Raw genomic sequence first — 15,927 nt, forward strand, 5'->3', positions numbered from 1 at the left:
ACTGTTCTGGCTAAATCTAACACCCAAGGCTTATTAAATGTTTAACGGAGACTAAAAGGGCTCAGTTTTCGCAAACTTAAAGAACAAAGAGAAAATAAATTAAAGGGGCCCTTTTAAGTCTTAACAGACAATTCACTATCTGTAAACTGCCTAATCTAACCTGGAAATTGTATTATCTTATTCTTAATCAATGTAGGTTGGTGAAGATGTGCCTTCTTTATTTATGAAATCGTAGAACCTTTTAAGGTATACTGACTACTGAGTAGTTGTGAACTACTTCATATTATAATATACATGCATGTGCCTAATGTATATCTTCTTAAGTTATGCTTCATTGTCAGTTAGTTTTTCAAGATTTAAATATCGTAGTCCATTTGTTTATTCTTTGCCTTCTTTCTAATAACGACTAGTTACCAACAAACCTAGATGCAGACTAATTAATGACTTCTAATGATACTAAATTGTGATCTATTTTACTCGATATAATAATTTTATTTTACACTTCTTCCGAATTATCTACGCTTAAATTCCACAAAATTTAACTCTTAACTTAATAATTATACCAAAACAAATAATTAAGACATTGGAGATTCACGTTTCATGGCATACTTCCAATCTATTTTGTCTTTATTTATGGGAAGGGGGCCTGAGTTAGGATCGAACTCACACCTATTATGTGTCATACTTTCATCTCAATATTTGACTCGCATTGTATATAAAATTGCAAACTTACTTGTAGGGTCTTAAAAAGAGCTTATATTTAAAAATATTTGATTCTTTTAAGCGAATTCAGGATTTCAAGAGGATGAGTCATGAGTGCATCTTAAAATTATTATTTAAAAAAAAAAGATGCAAAAGTGCATTTAGTAGGTTTCAATCGCACAACCTTAAGGGATTAAACCCAACACTTAACTAAGGCCCCACTCAGTCTAATTTGAGCATGTGGTCCTTCCGTTAATATTATATATAATTTAAGGATTATATACATAATATAACAACAACATACCCACTGAAATCCCACAATGTGAGGTCTGGGGAGGGTAAAGTGTACGCAAACCATACCCCTATCTCGGAAGACAGGGAGACTGTTTTCGAAAGACCCTCGGCTCAAGAGAAATCACAACGAGAAAGGTTAGATAAGCAGAAGCAGTTCAAAGCAAAATGCAAATGAAACTAAAGAAAGCGAATAAGTCAAAATAGAGCAGTCTGGAAAAAAAAGGGAGCCGCAGCTACCACAGATAAATAAAATAATCGAAGTACAAGAAACCACATATAGTAGCAAGAATCAAAAGGACAATAGACTATAGATCGAAACAGCGACTACCTACTAGCCTTCTACCCTAATCTGGGTCCTCCAAAACCTCCTATCTAAGGTCATGTCCTCGGTAAGCTAAACCCGCGCCATGTCCTGTCTCAGCACCTCTCCCCAATACTTTTTCGGCCTACCCCGACCTCTTCTGAAACCATCCATAGCTAACCTCTCACACCTCCGCACTGGAGCATCTGTGCCTCTCCTCCTCACATGCCCAAACTATCTCAGCCTCGCTTCCCTCATCTTGTCATCTACTGATGCTACTCCAACCTTATCCCGGATATCTTCATTCCTAATCCTATCTCGCCGTGTGCCCACACATCCATCGCAACATTCTCATTTCCGCAACTTTCATCTTTTGGACGTGAGAGCTCTTGACTGCCCAACACTCTGCCCCGTACAACAAGGTCGGTCTCACAACCTCTTTGAAGAACCTGCCTTTAAGTTTTGGTGGCACCTTCTTATCACCCAGCACTCCTGAAGCAAGCCTCCATTTCAACCACCCTGCGCCAATACGATGTGAGACATCATCGTCAATATCCCCATTTTCTTGTATAATAGACCCGAGATTTTTGAAACTTCTTTTCTTTGGGATGACCTGGGTACCAAGCCTCACTTCCACGCCAGACTCATGTTTCATGTCACTGAACTTGCACTCCATGTACTCTGTCTTGGTCCTACTCAACTTGAACCCTTTAGACTCCAGAGTTTGTCTCCAAACCTCCAGCTTAGCGTTTACTCCACTGCGTGTCTCGTCGATCAAGACTATGTCATCCACAAATAACATACACTTTGGCACCTCACCTTGAATTCGCCGCGTCAGACAATCCATCACTAGAGCAAATAAAAATGGGCTAAGAGCTGATCCTTGGTGCAACCCCATCTTCACTGGGAAGTGCTCTGAGTCTCCTCCCACTGTCCTTACCCTGGTCTTGGCTCCCTCATACATGTCCTTGATCGCCTTAATGTACGCTACAGGTACACCTCTGTCCTCCAAGCAGCTCCATAAAACCTCTCTTGGCACTTTGTCGTAAGCCTTTTCTAGGTCGATGAAAACCATGTGCAAGTCCTTCTTCCTCTCCCTATACTGCTCCACCAGTCTCCTCACAAGATGGATGGCTTCTGTAGTTGAGCGCCCCGACATGAATCCGAACTGGTTTTGTGAGATGGACACGCCTCTTCTCACCCTCATCTCCACCACCCTTTCCCACACCTTCATAGTATGGCTTAGCAGCTTGATCCCTCTATAGTTGTTGCAACTTTGAATATCACCTTTGTTCTTATACAAAGGGACCATCATACTCCACCTCCATTCCTCAAGCATCTTCGCCGTCTTAAAAATAACATTAAACAATCCAGTCATCCACTCCAAACCTGCCCTTCCTGCACTCTTCCAAAACTCCCCAGGGATCTCGTCAGGACCGGCAGCTCTTCCCCTGCGCATCCTGCGAACAGCACCCTTAACCTCCTCCACCTTTATACTCCTACAATACCCAAAGTCGCGACGCCTCTCAGAGTACTCCAAATCTCCCAACACAATGTCTCTATCACCTTCCTCGTTCAAGAGTTTATGGAAGTATGACTGCCATCTCCGTCTAATGAGAGCTTCCTCTACCAATACTTTGCCATCCTCGTCCTTTACGCACTTTACTCGATCCAGGTCCCGTGCCTTTCTCTCCCTCACCTTAGCTAGCATGAACAACTTCTTGTCCCCGTCTTTTTCCTCTAGTTCTGCATATAGACGTTCGAAAGCTGCCGTTTTTGTCGTCGAAACTGCCAACTTCGCTTCCTTTCTCGCAATCTTATACCTTTCCCTATTCGTCCACTTCTCCTCCTCATCTTTGTTGTCTACCAACCTCGCGTACGCCACTTTCTTTGCTTCCACCTTTCCCTGGACTTCTCCATTCCACCACCAGTCCCCTCGTCGCCTACCACGGCGACCTCTCGAGACTCCCAGGACATCTCTAGCTATTTCCCTAATGCAACTCGCCGTCCTATCCCACATACTGCTTGCGTCCCCCCTACTCTCCCAAGCCCCCATAGCCATCAACTTCTCCCCTATCTCCTGGGCACTCGACAAAGTCAGACTCCCCCACCTGATCCTTGGCAGGTCATCCGCGACCCTCTTCCTCTTCTTCTTCGTAATCCCCAAATCCATCACCAAAAGCTTATGTTGGGTCGTAAGGTTCTCACTCGGAATGACCTTGCAGTCTTTACAAAGACCTTTATCCTCTTTTCTAAGGAGCAAAAAGTCTGTCTGCGTCGCCGCCGTCGAACTACGAAAGGTTACCAAGTGCTGCTCCTTCTTCGGGAAACGCGAGTTGGCTACTACCAATCCAAAGGCTTTAGCAAAATCCAGAAGTGAGACTCCTCCTCCATTCCTGACTCCGAAGCCGAAACCTCCATGCTCATTATCATAACCCCCCGAGGTTGAGCCGATGTGTCCATTGAAATCTCCTCCTATGAATAACTTCTCGGTGGGCGGTATACCTCCCACCACTTCATCCAAATCCTCCCAAAAGCGCCTCTTCTCCTCCTCGTCCAAGCCCGCTTGTGGCGCGTAAGCACTAATAATGTTCAAGGTAAACCCTTCCACAACTAACTTAACCGCCATCATCCGGTCATTGACCCTCCTAACCTCTACGGCCTGGTCCCTTAGCTCACTATCTACTAAAATGCCTACCCCATTCCTATACATTGACTTACCCGAGAACCATAACTTATACCCGCCCACATCCTTAGCTTTAGATCCTACCCATTTGGTCTCTTGGACGCAAGCTATATTAATCCTCCTCTCCTTAAGAATCTTAACTAGCTCTATGGACTTCCCCGTCAAAGTCCCAATGTTCCAGGACCCTACTCTCAACCTAGACGCTCCCTGATCCCACTTACCCCCTCTAACCCTAGCGCCTCTCCCCGACCGAGAACATGACCCTAGTCTACCATCACTCACTATAGCCACTAAGGGAAATAAAAGTAAATCAAAAATTTATCTCAAACAAACAAGAATCAATACTAAAGCATAGTTATCAAGAGACTATATGCAAGTCAGGTTACTATGACAAGAAAGATAGCACTATAAGCTAAAGGAATAAAGGCAAGAATTTAAAGTTAATAGTCAAGAATGTGTAGCAGGCAAGATTTAACAAGGTTAAAAGACACATGAATTAATATGAGCCACCAGAGGTACCAACTCCAGGTGAAAACAATTTTAAAACAAAAAAAACCTGTTCGCTGCCGGAGTTACTGTTCACCGCCGGAAACCCACTGGCGGAGGTTTCCAGGTGCAGAAACGAGAAGACAAGAGGCAAAAAAAACAAAGAAAATAAAGGAAAAGAGAAGAGAAGAGAAGAGAGAAGGAGAGAAAAAGGAGGAGGCTGGCCGGAAAAGGACCCTATACCCGCTGGGGGGCTGATTCGCTGCCAGGAAGGAGGGGGGTGGGGTGGGGTGGGGAGTTGTTACTTACTGTTGAGAGAGGGGGAAGAGAGAGAGAGAGAGAGAGAGAGGAGAGAGAAACTCAGATTATATACATAATATATTGAGTTTAATCGGGTGACCATGAATTCACGTGACCTATTTTTTATACATAGATTCGCCCCTATTTTTATTTAATATCGAAGGTTGCCTTGAATTGGGTGTGCATAAAAGGAACAATTGTTAATGAAGAACTACCTTCTTGCTTATTTCTTGAAATACATTGCCTAACGTAACTTATAATCGATTTCTCAACACGTACCTTATGGAACATTCAACTTTTGTCATACCCTTCGGAATGGTAACAACATTGCTGATATCCTTGCAAACATAAAAGATTATCCATCTTCAGAGAGGCTATTTCTCTTCCTTCTAAAGTTAGAGCCTCGTTGAAGTTGGAAGCAGATGGAATCCCAAACTTCATATTCAGACATAAGAAAAACAAATTATGTTATTAATGCAACTAGATAAGTACTTTTGGGTACTCATTACAAATATGTACATTGCATCTTCTGGTGATGCTTCAAAACTCCCTAACATTTACTCTTACAGCATTGTGCAGGCTAGATATTTTTGCATTCATATTTATCTAAAGTTGGTTACAACCAAGTTTCACAATGTGCTAGAGGCTAAGGTTTACGTCCTTCTCCGTATAATTATAATTTTTGGTAAATATAAAGGTTGAAGTCATGCCTAACTCCTCCATCATTAGGATGAAACCTTAAAAATAAATAAAAAAGAGGTTAGTTAATTAGTCATAACTATGTATTTTTATAAGTTTTCAATTATTGTAGTATGATTGTACAACTACAGAACTACTAGTTAATCTTTCACTGAATAGGTGGGAGGTCAAAATGATATTTTCCCTAATAGCTGGTGTTGTTAGTGTATATAAGTATTAAATTTTTTAGGCAAATAAATTCAAAAGTTGAACATAATATTGGGAAGTTAAAGGTAAATATTTCCGTAACCAGGTTTAGGAAATTAATCCTCCACAATTTAAAACTCTTTTTTAGATTTCGACCATTCGATTTTGAAATGTTAAAATCATTACACCATCGTAATATTCAAATATTTTGTATCTGTATTCATCAAATAAGTTGGAAGTCCACAAGAACGAGGTAATTTTTAGCTTTATGCAATTAGTAACAATTACATTACTAATAATTTGAGTATTGCCCACTCTTTATTCAGGTTGATAGATCAAATAAATTTATACCAAATGATTGAAAAACACCAATCAAGAATCTCGAAAATCCTATAAACTTGTGGGATGTTCACAAAGAGATCAAACTATCAAATATGTCTCTCTCAAAGCCGAATGGATCAAGAGACGTTCTTTCCCGGGTTTAACTCGAAAGGCAGACGGAAACTTCTTGATAATCAAGTACTTCAAGAAAATTCATAGCGTACTTTGTTCGATAGATGCACCACGTCTTTGGCTCTCAATTGAAGAAACAAGAAGGAGTGATCAAGAGAAGTTATTTTCATGGTCGATTGGAAGTACCACCTGGTTTTCATGGAGATCAGATATGTCCCAAGTGTGAGAATTATGTATATATTTAAGTATTGATTGGTAATGCAAAGCCAAAATTTCTTTATGGATTCTTTTTCCCTCACTTATCTTTTGTCCTCATGAATGCAAAATGCCCCCCTAATTTAGTTAGCAACTTGTAGAGTTGATAAGACACTTTTACAAACACTTATTTTCGTTTACACATGCAAATGTTTCATTTTAATACTGTTTTTGACCATTATTTTTATCCTAATTTGGTTTGTTAATTTGCCATAGTTGGACTTTTGGATTGGGGCGGAATTAGAGTCGAATCTAGTAATTTTAATCCAAACTTAGTATTTGTCTTTAAAATCTATTGAATATGTATAAGTGATTAATTTATAACTCAATAACTTAAAAGTATAGAAATCTCAAATTCATTATTTTCAAATTCTGACTTCGCCTCTGCTTTTAGATATCCAGGTATCACATTTGATTTAAGAGAAAATTAATTGGTCATTCTATCTTAGTTTTAGTGCCAAGTTGTCCAAAGTCTGCATGTTTGAACTCCGAAAATGAAATCTTCCTTGATAGAAAACTCGTTAGAATTTAACAATCAAACTTTATCGACTAAATAACAAAAATTAAAAATGCTCACTTTTAAAACAGATACACTTGAAGGATTACAGTGTATCATCTAGTTTTATCATTCGAAAGCCCCTCTTCTCTCTATTAAATGAAATGTAAGTATATAAGTCGAGTAAATATTGCAAAGAAATAAAAGATATATAGATTGTATTTCTTGTTTCCTCAATCTTAATAATGAAATAAAAATGTAAATGTTATATACGGTCCTATTCTAGTTCTTTAGACACCTAATTTTCCTCACCAAAATAATTGGCACTAATTTCCTTATATAAATTACCTAATTTGAAGTTAAATCTAGTTAATCTAAATAAATCCAAAATGGTGTAATTTAAAGGCGATCCTGTTCTTAAGATTGAGCGGTGATAAATTCACCACTAATTAATCTTTTTTGTAACACACAGTAGAATGTTAAAACTCTTCTACCTCAATATACAAATTGATCTGTAAAAAATTCACGGACTAATTTGAATTTGCATAAGAAATAAAAAAGTTTTATTTTCAGGGATAAAATATCTCTTACTAAAAACATTTATATTCTCAAAATACAAACTCAATATTTTTTATTAAGAATGGATGATACTTACCATTTCACCATAATTTTTAAAGGTTGATCAGAACTTGGTTAAGTTTGGACATATCTGAAAGTAGTATGATATGGGGCAGGTTAGGATTTGACAACAACTCTTAAGTGATTGTTGGATCGATTCGATCCGAACTCTTGAATTCGGAATACATTCGACAGCAGATCGCGAAAAGTTGGTGATCTTCGCTATATAATTAATGGAGGTCCACTTCATTCTAGCTGAATTACATCCACCTTCGAGGAGAAGTTGGTTTTTATAGTAGGAGCCCTGTTGAGCTTTTACAGAGCTTGACCTGCGTTCCCCTTTGACTTGAGCATTGAATTGATTCTTCTTCAACAGTTTTCAAGCGATGAATTATGGACAAAAAAAGGATAAATACATCAACAATCCCTTAAAATTGTCAATAAATTTGATTCACTAGAACTATGACATGTTTCAATTAAGCACCTAAACATATTATTGTTCTGAAATTTGAGCCAAAAGTGTCTAATAAACTTTATTACATGATCAAATGAATCATAATTTGAGTGTTCAAATAAAATTTATTGATAAGAAACTAACTATGTATTCCACCAAAAAAAAAAAAAAAAAAAAGAGATTGTGATAAATCAGCTACACTTCCACTACTATGATTGTGCAAGTATACATAACACTTCTCACTGTGAATTTTAGATGGACCAAGAATATTTTTCTTGACCTACAAAGTACAAGAACAAGTTAAATTTTTTGAAAGTAGAGTTACTGTCAAAAATCTCAAAAGGACTGTTTGGTTTTAGGTAAAAGACATTGGAAATTTCAGAGAGGAGCGGACTCATTAACTAACCCTGTTCCCTAGGGACCCACCAAGTAGAGCGTGACCAAGCGCGTGTATCTCGAGCGTGGGCACTAAATAAATTTCTCCAAATCCAGCACTTTGTTTCTATTTCCTTTTTTGGTTTCTACAGTGAAACAAAAAACAAAATAGCAAGTGAAGGAAGAGTGAGAAAAAATGACAAAAATAATTCTTTAGGTTCAAAATACAACTCCCTTTTTAAGCGTTTCTTTTCCGTGTTTGATTTCTATATTTAGTAAATTTTTTAATTCCAAAATATCACAAGATTTTAAAAATTATACTGTATCTTTAATTTAAAACACAAGCAGTGTTTTAAAAGACGTTTTCGGGGCGAGCCCTGGGGCGGAGCATACCAAAAATGCCCCGGGGCGATGGATCGGGGCGAAAGTCTCCAAAGGCGTACGCCCAGCAATTCAGGGCGTACGCCCAGGCGTTTGGGGCGAGTTTTTTTTGTTGTGGCGTAAGCCCAGAAAACTTATTCGAACTAAAACGAAATTTGTTAAATAAGTCCTTTATATAATGCCCAAATTCTCAAAAGTCAACATGTAACTACTCAAATGTTTTAAAAAGGAACTGAAATATTAAATTTAAAAGTCAAGACCTTTTTTTATTGCTAGAATGCCTAATATATATTCTTTTCCAATTATTTATCTTGTTTTCTACTATCTCAAAAAAGTAACGAGCAGTCACTTGTACTTGTAAGTAGCGTATAATAGATTGCTCTAATTAGTTTTTTTAGGGGGGGGGGGTGTGTATATATATATATATATATATATATATATATATATATATATATATATATATATATATATATATCACTTATTTATAATTTTCTTCAATTTTTTACGCTATTTCACTGAGGCAGACGTAAAACGCACCGCCTTACGCCATCTCCTTTTAAAACACTGAACACAAGATACAAAATTTTCTTTATTTCTTAAATTTCGTGTCAGTCAAACTAACACACTTAAATTGGAACGATGAGAGTATTCTTTAAGTATGAGATCTATTTTAATCTTTTAAGTTGTTAAAAATTAATATTTTTAATCTTCCTTAAATATTTGACGAAAATAGTAGAAAAAAAGATTTAACCATAAATACCAAGAAAGTCTCATCGAATATTAAAATATACAACATAAAAAATTACACTAGACAATAAAAAAAATGGCGAAAATTACACCTCGAAATGCTGCACCGAACTTTAGAAATAAATAAAATAGTAAAAAAAAAGAAAAATTGTAGCTTTAAATGTGCTCGTTAATTATCTTTTCTTATAATTTTTATTAAATCTAACAGATAAAATTCAATAAATATTTGACCCAGACTAAAAATATTACTCTTTCTATTCACTTTACTTGTCCATGTTCTAAAACTACATTTTCACTTTTTACTTGTTACTTTTAGCATATCAAGCTTTAAATCCATTAAAAATATGCACCAATTAATATGAGTATTACGGTAAATTTGCACTTTTTTTTTTTTTTTAAAGGTGTGCGAAATTCATTATGGACAAATAAAAGTGAACGAGTAACACTTAACTTTGCAAATATAAATAACAATATTGTACCTACTTAAAGGCACAAAATTTACCATTTTCTCCCAAAACATAACTACAGAAAGAAGTGAAAGAAGAAAAAAGAAAAAAGAAAAAAGAGAAACTCTGTGTTTGCAGTGTTTCTTGGGAAACTGCATACAGCTCAGTTGAAACTACTACTCTCCTCAGGGCTTATTGTAAGCAAAATCTTGAGCTCTTCACCTCACTTTCTTTTTTCCTATTTCAAGGCTACTTCTTTTCTTGGAGCTTGAGTGAGTTTTTCTATTTATTTTTTCAAAAATATAAATATATAGTAATGACATGTTTTTGGTTTCACTAGGCTGAGATCTTTCTGGTAATTTATATAAAAGACTGTTCATTTATCTGTAGAGTTACTGTCAGATGTTCTTTCTTTATGGTTTGAATTGTTTTTCATGTTTTCATGGGGTTAGTGTTGCTGCATTTGCTTAAAGCACTGTTTTTCTCATGTGGGGTTTGTTTTATTTTTGATAAAGTTTATGTCTTTGAGAAAATATTGGTTTGGTTTTACAATGGGGGATGAGTGTTAGAAGAAAACTTGAGTTTATCTTTATGGTAATGCAAGATTGTTCATTTATTATCTGTACAAGTACTGTTCAGAGATTAGTTACTGTTGTTCTTTTTGTTAAAGGTTGAATCTTTTTCATGTTTTCATGGGTTTAATGTAGCTGTATTTGCTTAGAGCATTGGTTTTTCATGTGGGTTGGTTTTATTATTTATAAAGTTTCAGTCTTTGAGTAAATATTGGTTTGGTTTTACAATGTGGGATGTGTTTTTGGCTTCAAAGTGATTTATTGTTCTTCTTTTGGTTTTTGGGCTATAAATGAAGTGTTTTTAGTTTCTTTAGATCTGTATAACTTTACCCAAAAATTGAAGTAAGAGAAAAATATCACTAAAGTTGAAGATTAGTTTATGAAAAATTTGATTAAGTACCCAATGCCCAACTAACTTTCTTTTTCTTGGAAATATAATTTTCTTACTTTGGACTTTGGGTTAGATGGTCCTATTTTGCTGTTGTATCTGTTGTCTCTTTGCAATATCTTCACGGATTCGAGTTGTCTTTTCAGCTTATCCTTACACAAATGTTGTTTAGTTAAAAAAAGATATATTTTTCCATTATTTTTTCCTTAGTTCTGTTTTTGGGTTTATTTCAATGTTTTTTCTAAATTTTGGCAATCTGTTGGTTCAGATGTGTTTTGAAGTAACATAAAATAAGAAAGATTCCTAAGTTTAGGAATCATTTCATCTTATTGTCTCAAAAAACTCATTTGGTGGTTTCCATGTTTTATGTTCACTTTTATGCTATTTGTTGCAATATGATTTCATATGTCATTTTCTTGTCCCAAATATGTTATTTCCATACAGTGAACGAACAGGAGTAAAGATAAAGAAAAAGGAAAAAGTAAATACTGTATGTGGCTTAAGTAATTATATTTGTTTGCAACTTTTCTTTTCCTTTTTTCTGTTCTGTCTCTCTCTTTTTTTTTTTTTTGCCCTTTCCTTTTTCTGGTTTCTTCTTTTTCCATTGTAGGTTTGGTTGGTGGAGTGGAGGTGGTTTTAGTTTATCTGGAGTTTCTTTGAAGGGAAAGTGCTGTTTGTTTAGTTTGATTTCCAACTTGAATGTTTGTTTAAAGTTTACAGATTCTTCATGGACCTTTATTTGTCTTTTGCATTTGTATATATACATTAGAGTTTCTTTCTCAGCCAGGGAATCCTCTGAACTATTTCATGTGTTTTGGGTCAGGTGGTCTTTTGCACAAAGGTCATTTCTACATTTACTGCTTCGAGGAAATTATTATGCAGACACCAAAAGGAAGGTATTTTTATCTCTAATTCCCTCAGGTTTTTCATGACCTATATTGCATCCGTTGATCTTTCACAAATAATTCAAACGCCTTGCATTTTTAAAGAAAATCTTATTTTCCCCTCTTCATGAGACCAAAACATTGGTTTTCAAGAGTGTTTCAACTAAATAATATAGCAACTGTAGGTTTCCAGATTATATTATCGTCTTCTAGTTTTTAGTGCATTCGTTCCTAGTACTTGACTACTAAGTCGGAGGAAGTTGTTTGTCTAGAACGCAGTGGTCCTTTAAGCAAGAGTTAAAAGTGTTAACTTATTGAAGAAATTACTCTTGAAATGCTCTTAACTATACTGTACCGTGAAATTCACATGCTATCGAGGTTGAAGATTGACAGATCCACTTTTTCTGTTTCGGGAATTTTTTTTTTGTGATGTGGCTCTGCAAGAAGGAACTTAAAGCATTACGATGGATGATCATCTTAAGAAATGTCATATTTAAACTTTTGTAACATATTTGGTACCACAATTGGAACATCTGTAAGACACTGATGTGTTCTAAAAGAAGCCAGTGATAAAGTTTTCGCCAAAACATTCGGTGTATTGTGGGGGGGAAAAAAAGAACAAGAAAACTGACATGCATTATTAAAAAAACTTGGTATTTTTTCATTTTGGCCCGTCGTCCGAAATTAATTACGGGCGCTAGCCAGAATATACAAAATTCATACACTGATTATGTATATCATGTGCATTTTTATACTTAATATATACAAAACATATACAGTTGTTGGCTATTATTCTTTTGAGCGGTCCAAAAATGTAACTATTCCTTAAAAAAACTTTGGTACTTATCTGTAAGCCTGTAATAGTCCATGTTTTTATGAGAACTAGGTTATTGTCTTCACTATATGTTTGACTATCTTGTTCCATGTTGAAGGACTGTTTCTGTGGAGGTGCCTAAAAGGACATCTAATGCTACACTAAAGACAGCTCGAAAGCTCAAGACTCCAGGGTCAGATGCTGATTCTGTTTCATCTCCAAATCCAGCAAACAGGACACCTAAAGATAGGAGTCCAAAAGTTGTTGGTCGCCGGTCACCACGGAGTCCAATGATAGAGGTACTTGAGCTATGCATTATGACTAATTGGTACAAATGAAATTGTTTCTTTTCCATCAGAATGTCTATATTATTACTCAGAAAGAAAAAGAAAAAAGCTTTTATTTGAAGGTGTACCAATAGTTATGTCAACTAGGACTAGGACTAGGTAAAATATGTCCTCCATTAAGCTTTTGATCCTTTCATTTCATACTTAACAAACTAGTCGTTATTGTTTCGATTCGTGGTTTAGCATATTAAATCCGCTAAAAGTGATTGAGGTAGTTATCTTGTCTCAGCAAGTGCATAACCCTTTGCGCACCCAAGGGTGTGGCCTAGTGGTCAATGAAGTAGTTGAGAACCATACGGTCTCAGGTTCAAATTCCAGCAGAGACAAAACACTAGGCGATTTCTCCCCATTTGTCCAAGCTTGACTGGATCTAGTTATTCGTTCTTTTCCTACTTAAGGATACATATTATTATTCTGTTGCTCATTGCTCTTATTTGACAACCCAGAAGAAGCATCCCGGCAAAGCATCTGACTTAGAATCGCAGCTTGCTCAACTGCAAGATGAGCTAAAGAAGGTGAAAGACCAGCTCAGTTCTTCCGAATCATTGAAGAAAAGGGCTCAACAGGAAGCTGATGAAGCTAAAAAACAGCTCACTGACATGTCAGAAAAGCTCGAGGACTCTAAGAAGCAGCTCCTCGAGCTCTCAGATTCAGAGGAAACTCGACTGTTGGAGTTGCGAAAAATCTCACAGGACCGAGACCGATCATGGGAATCCGAGCTTGCAGCTATCCAAAAGCAGCATGAGTTGGACTCTTCTGCTTTGGCCTCTGCCATGAATGAAATTCAGAAACTTAAAATTCAGCTGGACCAAGCAGCTGATTCTGAAGCCACTCAAGCCCATCACGCTGAGTCAGCTTATGGTGAGATACAAAGCTTAAGGATTGAACTTACTAAGACCCTTACATTGGTTGAGAAACTGAGAAACCAACTTAACGATAGCAAGGAATCTGAGGCGTGTTCGCTTGAAGAAGTGAGCAAAGCTCAGACGCAGCTGGAAGTGGCTAAGATGACCGAGGATACTCTACGTTCTGAAGGTCTGAAAGCAATGGAAGCTTGCAGGTAGGGGTGACAAATGGATGGATTCTTGACCTGCCCAAAAGTTCTTTGGGCTGAAATGAGTTGTGCTAAAATGGTCTAAAAAGCGTGTCATAGCCCAACCCACCCAATTTTTACTAAGTTTTAATTACTCTGATTGTTCTTTTATTATTTTTTTAGTACAAAATAAAACTTTGTTTTAGTTATGGCTATATATATATATAGAGAGAGAGAGAGAGAGACTTTCAAAATATTTGACAAGATTTCTCAGGGGTAAATTTGGGCTACATATCAGCCCAACTTTTTGATGGGCTGAGCTAATAAACGGGAGGGTCAATGACCAACCCAAACTTGGACGGGTCATATTTTCATGGGCTAATGTTACCACCTCTACTTGCAGGACCTTGTCTTTGGAGTTGGAAAAATCGAAGAATCAAGTAGCTTCATTGGAGGAACTTGTCAGCAAAGTCCAGTCTGGTCCAGTAGAAGGAAACAACGTTAACATAGAAGCTGATAAACTAAAAATTGAGCTGAGTAATATCCAAGTTGAGGTGAGTCAACTAAGAGCTGCTTTGGAGGAATCCGAGAGAAAGTATCAGGAAGAATACATCCAGAGCACCTTGCAGATGAGAAGTGCTTATGAGCTGGTGGAACGCACAAAATACGAATCAACTCAGAAGGACGCTGCATGGGAGGTAAAAGTCAATGAAGTAAAATCGGAAGTGGAAGAGTTGAAAGAAAAACTGAGTCTGCATGAGAAAATGCAGTCAGCTGATGGAGAGTTTGAATTAGCTGCTGAACTGAAGAAATCAGAGTCAATTTTGGGAGATTTGAGAGCAAATCTATTAGACAAAGAAACAGAATTGCAGAGTCTTATAGAGGAGAACGAACAGTTGAAGTCAGAAATCGGAAATAAGGAATCAGAGAGTACCAAAATTAATGACGAGGCACTTGTTTTATTAGAAGAAGCAAAAACTGCTGAAAGAGAGGCCTTAATAAAGCTGGGAGACTTGGCCGATGAAGCAGATAAATGCAGCAGAAAGGTAACACGTGTCACTGAAGAGTTGGATGCAGCACAGGCTGCAAACTCGGAAATGGAAACCGAGCTAAGGAGGTTAAAAGTGCAATGTGATCAATGGAGGAAAGCTGCTGAAGCAGCTGCATCTATGCTTTCAACTGGACATAATAACGGAAAATATGTCGAAAGAACAGGTTCTTTAGACTACCATACTATCGGTGGCAAGCTTGGTTCTCCACTGTTGGTGGACGACTTGGATGATGACTCGCCAAAGAAGAAGAACAACATGTTAAAGAAAATCGGGTTTTTATTGAGAAAGGGCCAGAAGTAAATAATTCGCCATCGTGCAGGTTGTTCCATTTCTCTAGTAATTTGATCGTGTAAACATTTTTCAGCGTTTGTTAATGAATCTACTAATTTTCCTTCTTCTCAGGACTCCCGATGAGCTGATGCCCTCATGGAATTAATCGTTTTCGTGGATTTTTGTATAGCTGTTTTGGAAATTGATGAACCTTGTAGGTTCTCACCTGCCGATATGGCAGGTTTGTTTAGGAATAGTAAGAACTTCAATCCCTTCAAAATTTTCAGTTTGTATGGCAGTTGGTATTTTCCGATATTCTGAAAGTGTAATGAGGCCAAGACTGATGATTAATGGTAGAACTTGCTTTCTTGTTCAACTTTTCTTGTGAAAGATGGCTATGTGAATGAATCAATGCATGCATGGAATGAACTGTCCAGGGTGATAGGACTCCCGCAAAGTTAAATGTCGTAATGGAAAAATCCAGACAAATTTCGGGAGTTTTGTGTATCTCTATTTTAAAATAATAGTATAAGTTATAAATGCTAATGTCCAGCCAATACACAACTAGATCAGAGGAGAAGCTACTATGGCTATTTTGCGGGGAAATTGTGCCTTATAATACAATTCTATTCTCAAGGAGAATCGTTGCCTACAAAAGACGATTCTATTCTCAGAGCTCGAATTCGAG

At 36.9% G+C, this 15,927-nt stretch overlaps 1 protein-coding gene across 3 annotated transcripts; it reads left to right on the forward strand.

Moving 5' to 3' along the window:
• Positions 1 to 9,924: 9,924 nt before the first annotated feature.
• Positions 9,925 to 15,615, forward strand: LOC132630097 (interactor of constitutive active ROPs 2, chloroplastic-like). 3 transcript variants are annotated; one of them, XM_060345635.1, is made up of 6 exons: positions 9,925 to 10,076; positions 11,663 to 11,735; positions 12,656 to 12,836; positions 13,331 to 13,944; positions 14,321 to 15,288; positions 15,372 to 15,615. In XM_060345635.1, the coding sequence occupies exons 2-5, from the start codon at positions 11,716 to 11,718 to the stop codon at positions 15,267 to 15,269; spliced, it is 1,764 nt and encodes a 587-aa protein (XP_060201618.1). In that variant the 5' UTR covers positions 9,925 to 10,076; positions 11,663 to 11,715; the 3' UTR covers positions 15,270 to 15,288; positions 15,372 to 15,615. The 3 variants fall into 3 exon arrangements, with proteins under 3 accessions (XP_060201618.1, XP_060201619.1, XP_060201617.1); XM_060345636.1 differs by having other exon boundaries at positions 10,015 to 10,151; XM_060345634.1 differs by lacking the exon at positions 9,925 to 10,076 and having other exon boundaries at positions 11,392 to 11,735.
• Positions 15,616 to 15,927: the final 312 nt, after the last annotated feature.

The sequence above is a fragment of the Lycium barbarum genome, chromosome 3, assembly GCF_019175385.1.
Source record: "Lycium barbarum isolate Lr01 chromosome 3, ASM1917538v2, whole genome shotgun sequence".
Lineage (NCBI taxonomy): Eukaryota > Viridiplantae > Streptophyta > Magnoliopsida > Solanales > Solanaceae > Lycium > Lycium barbarum.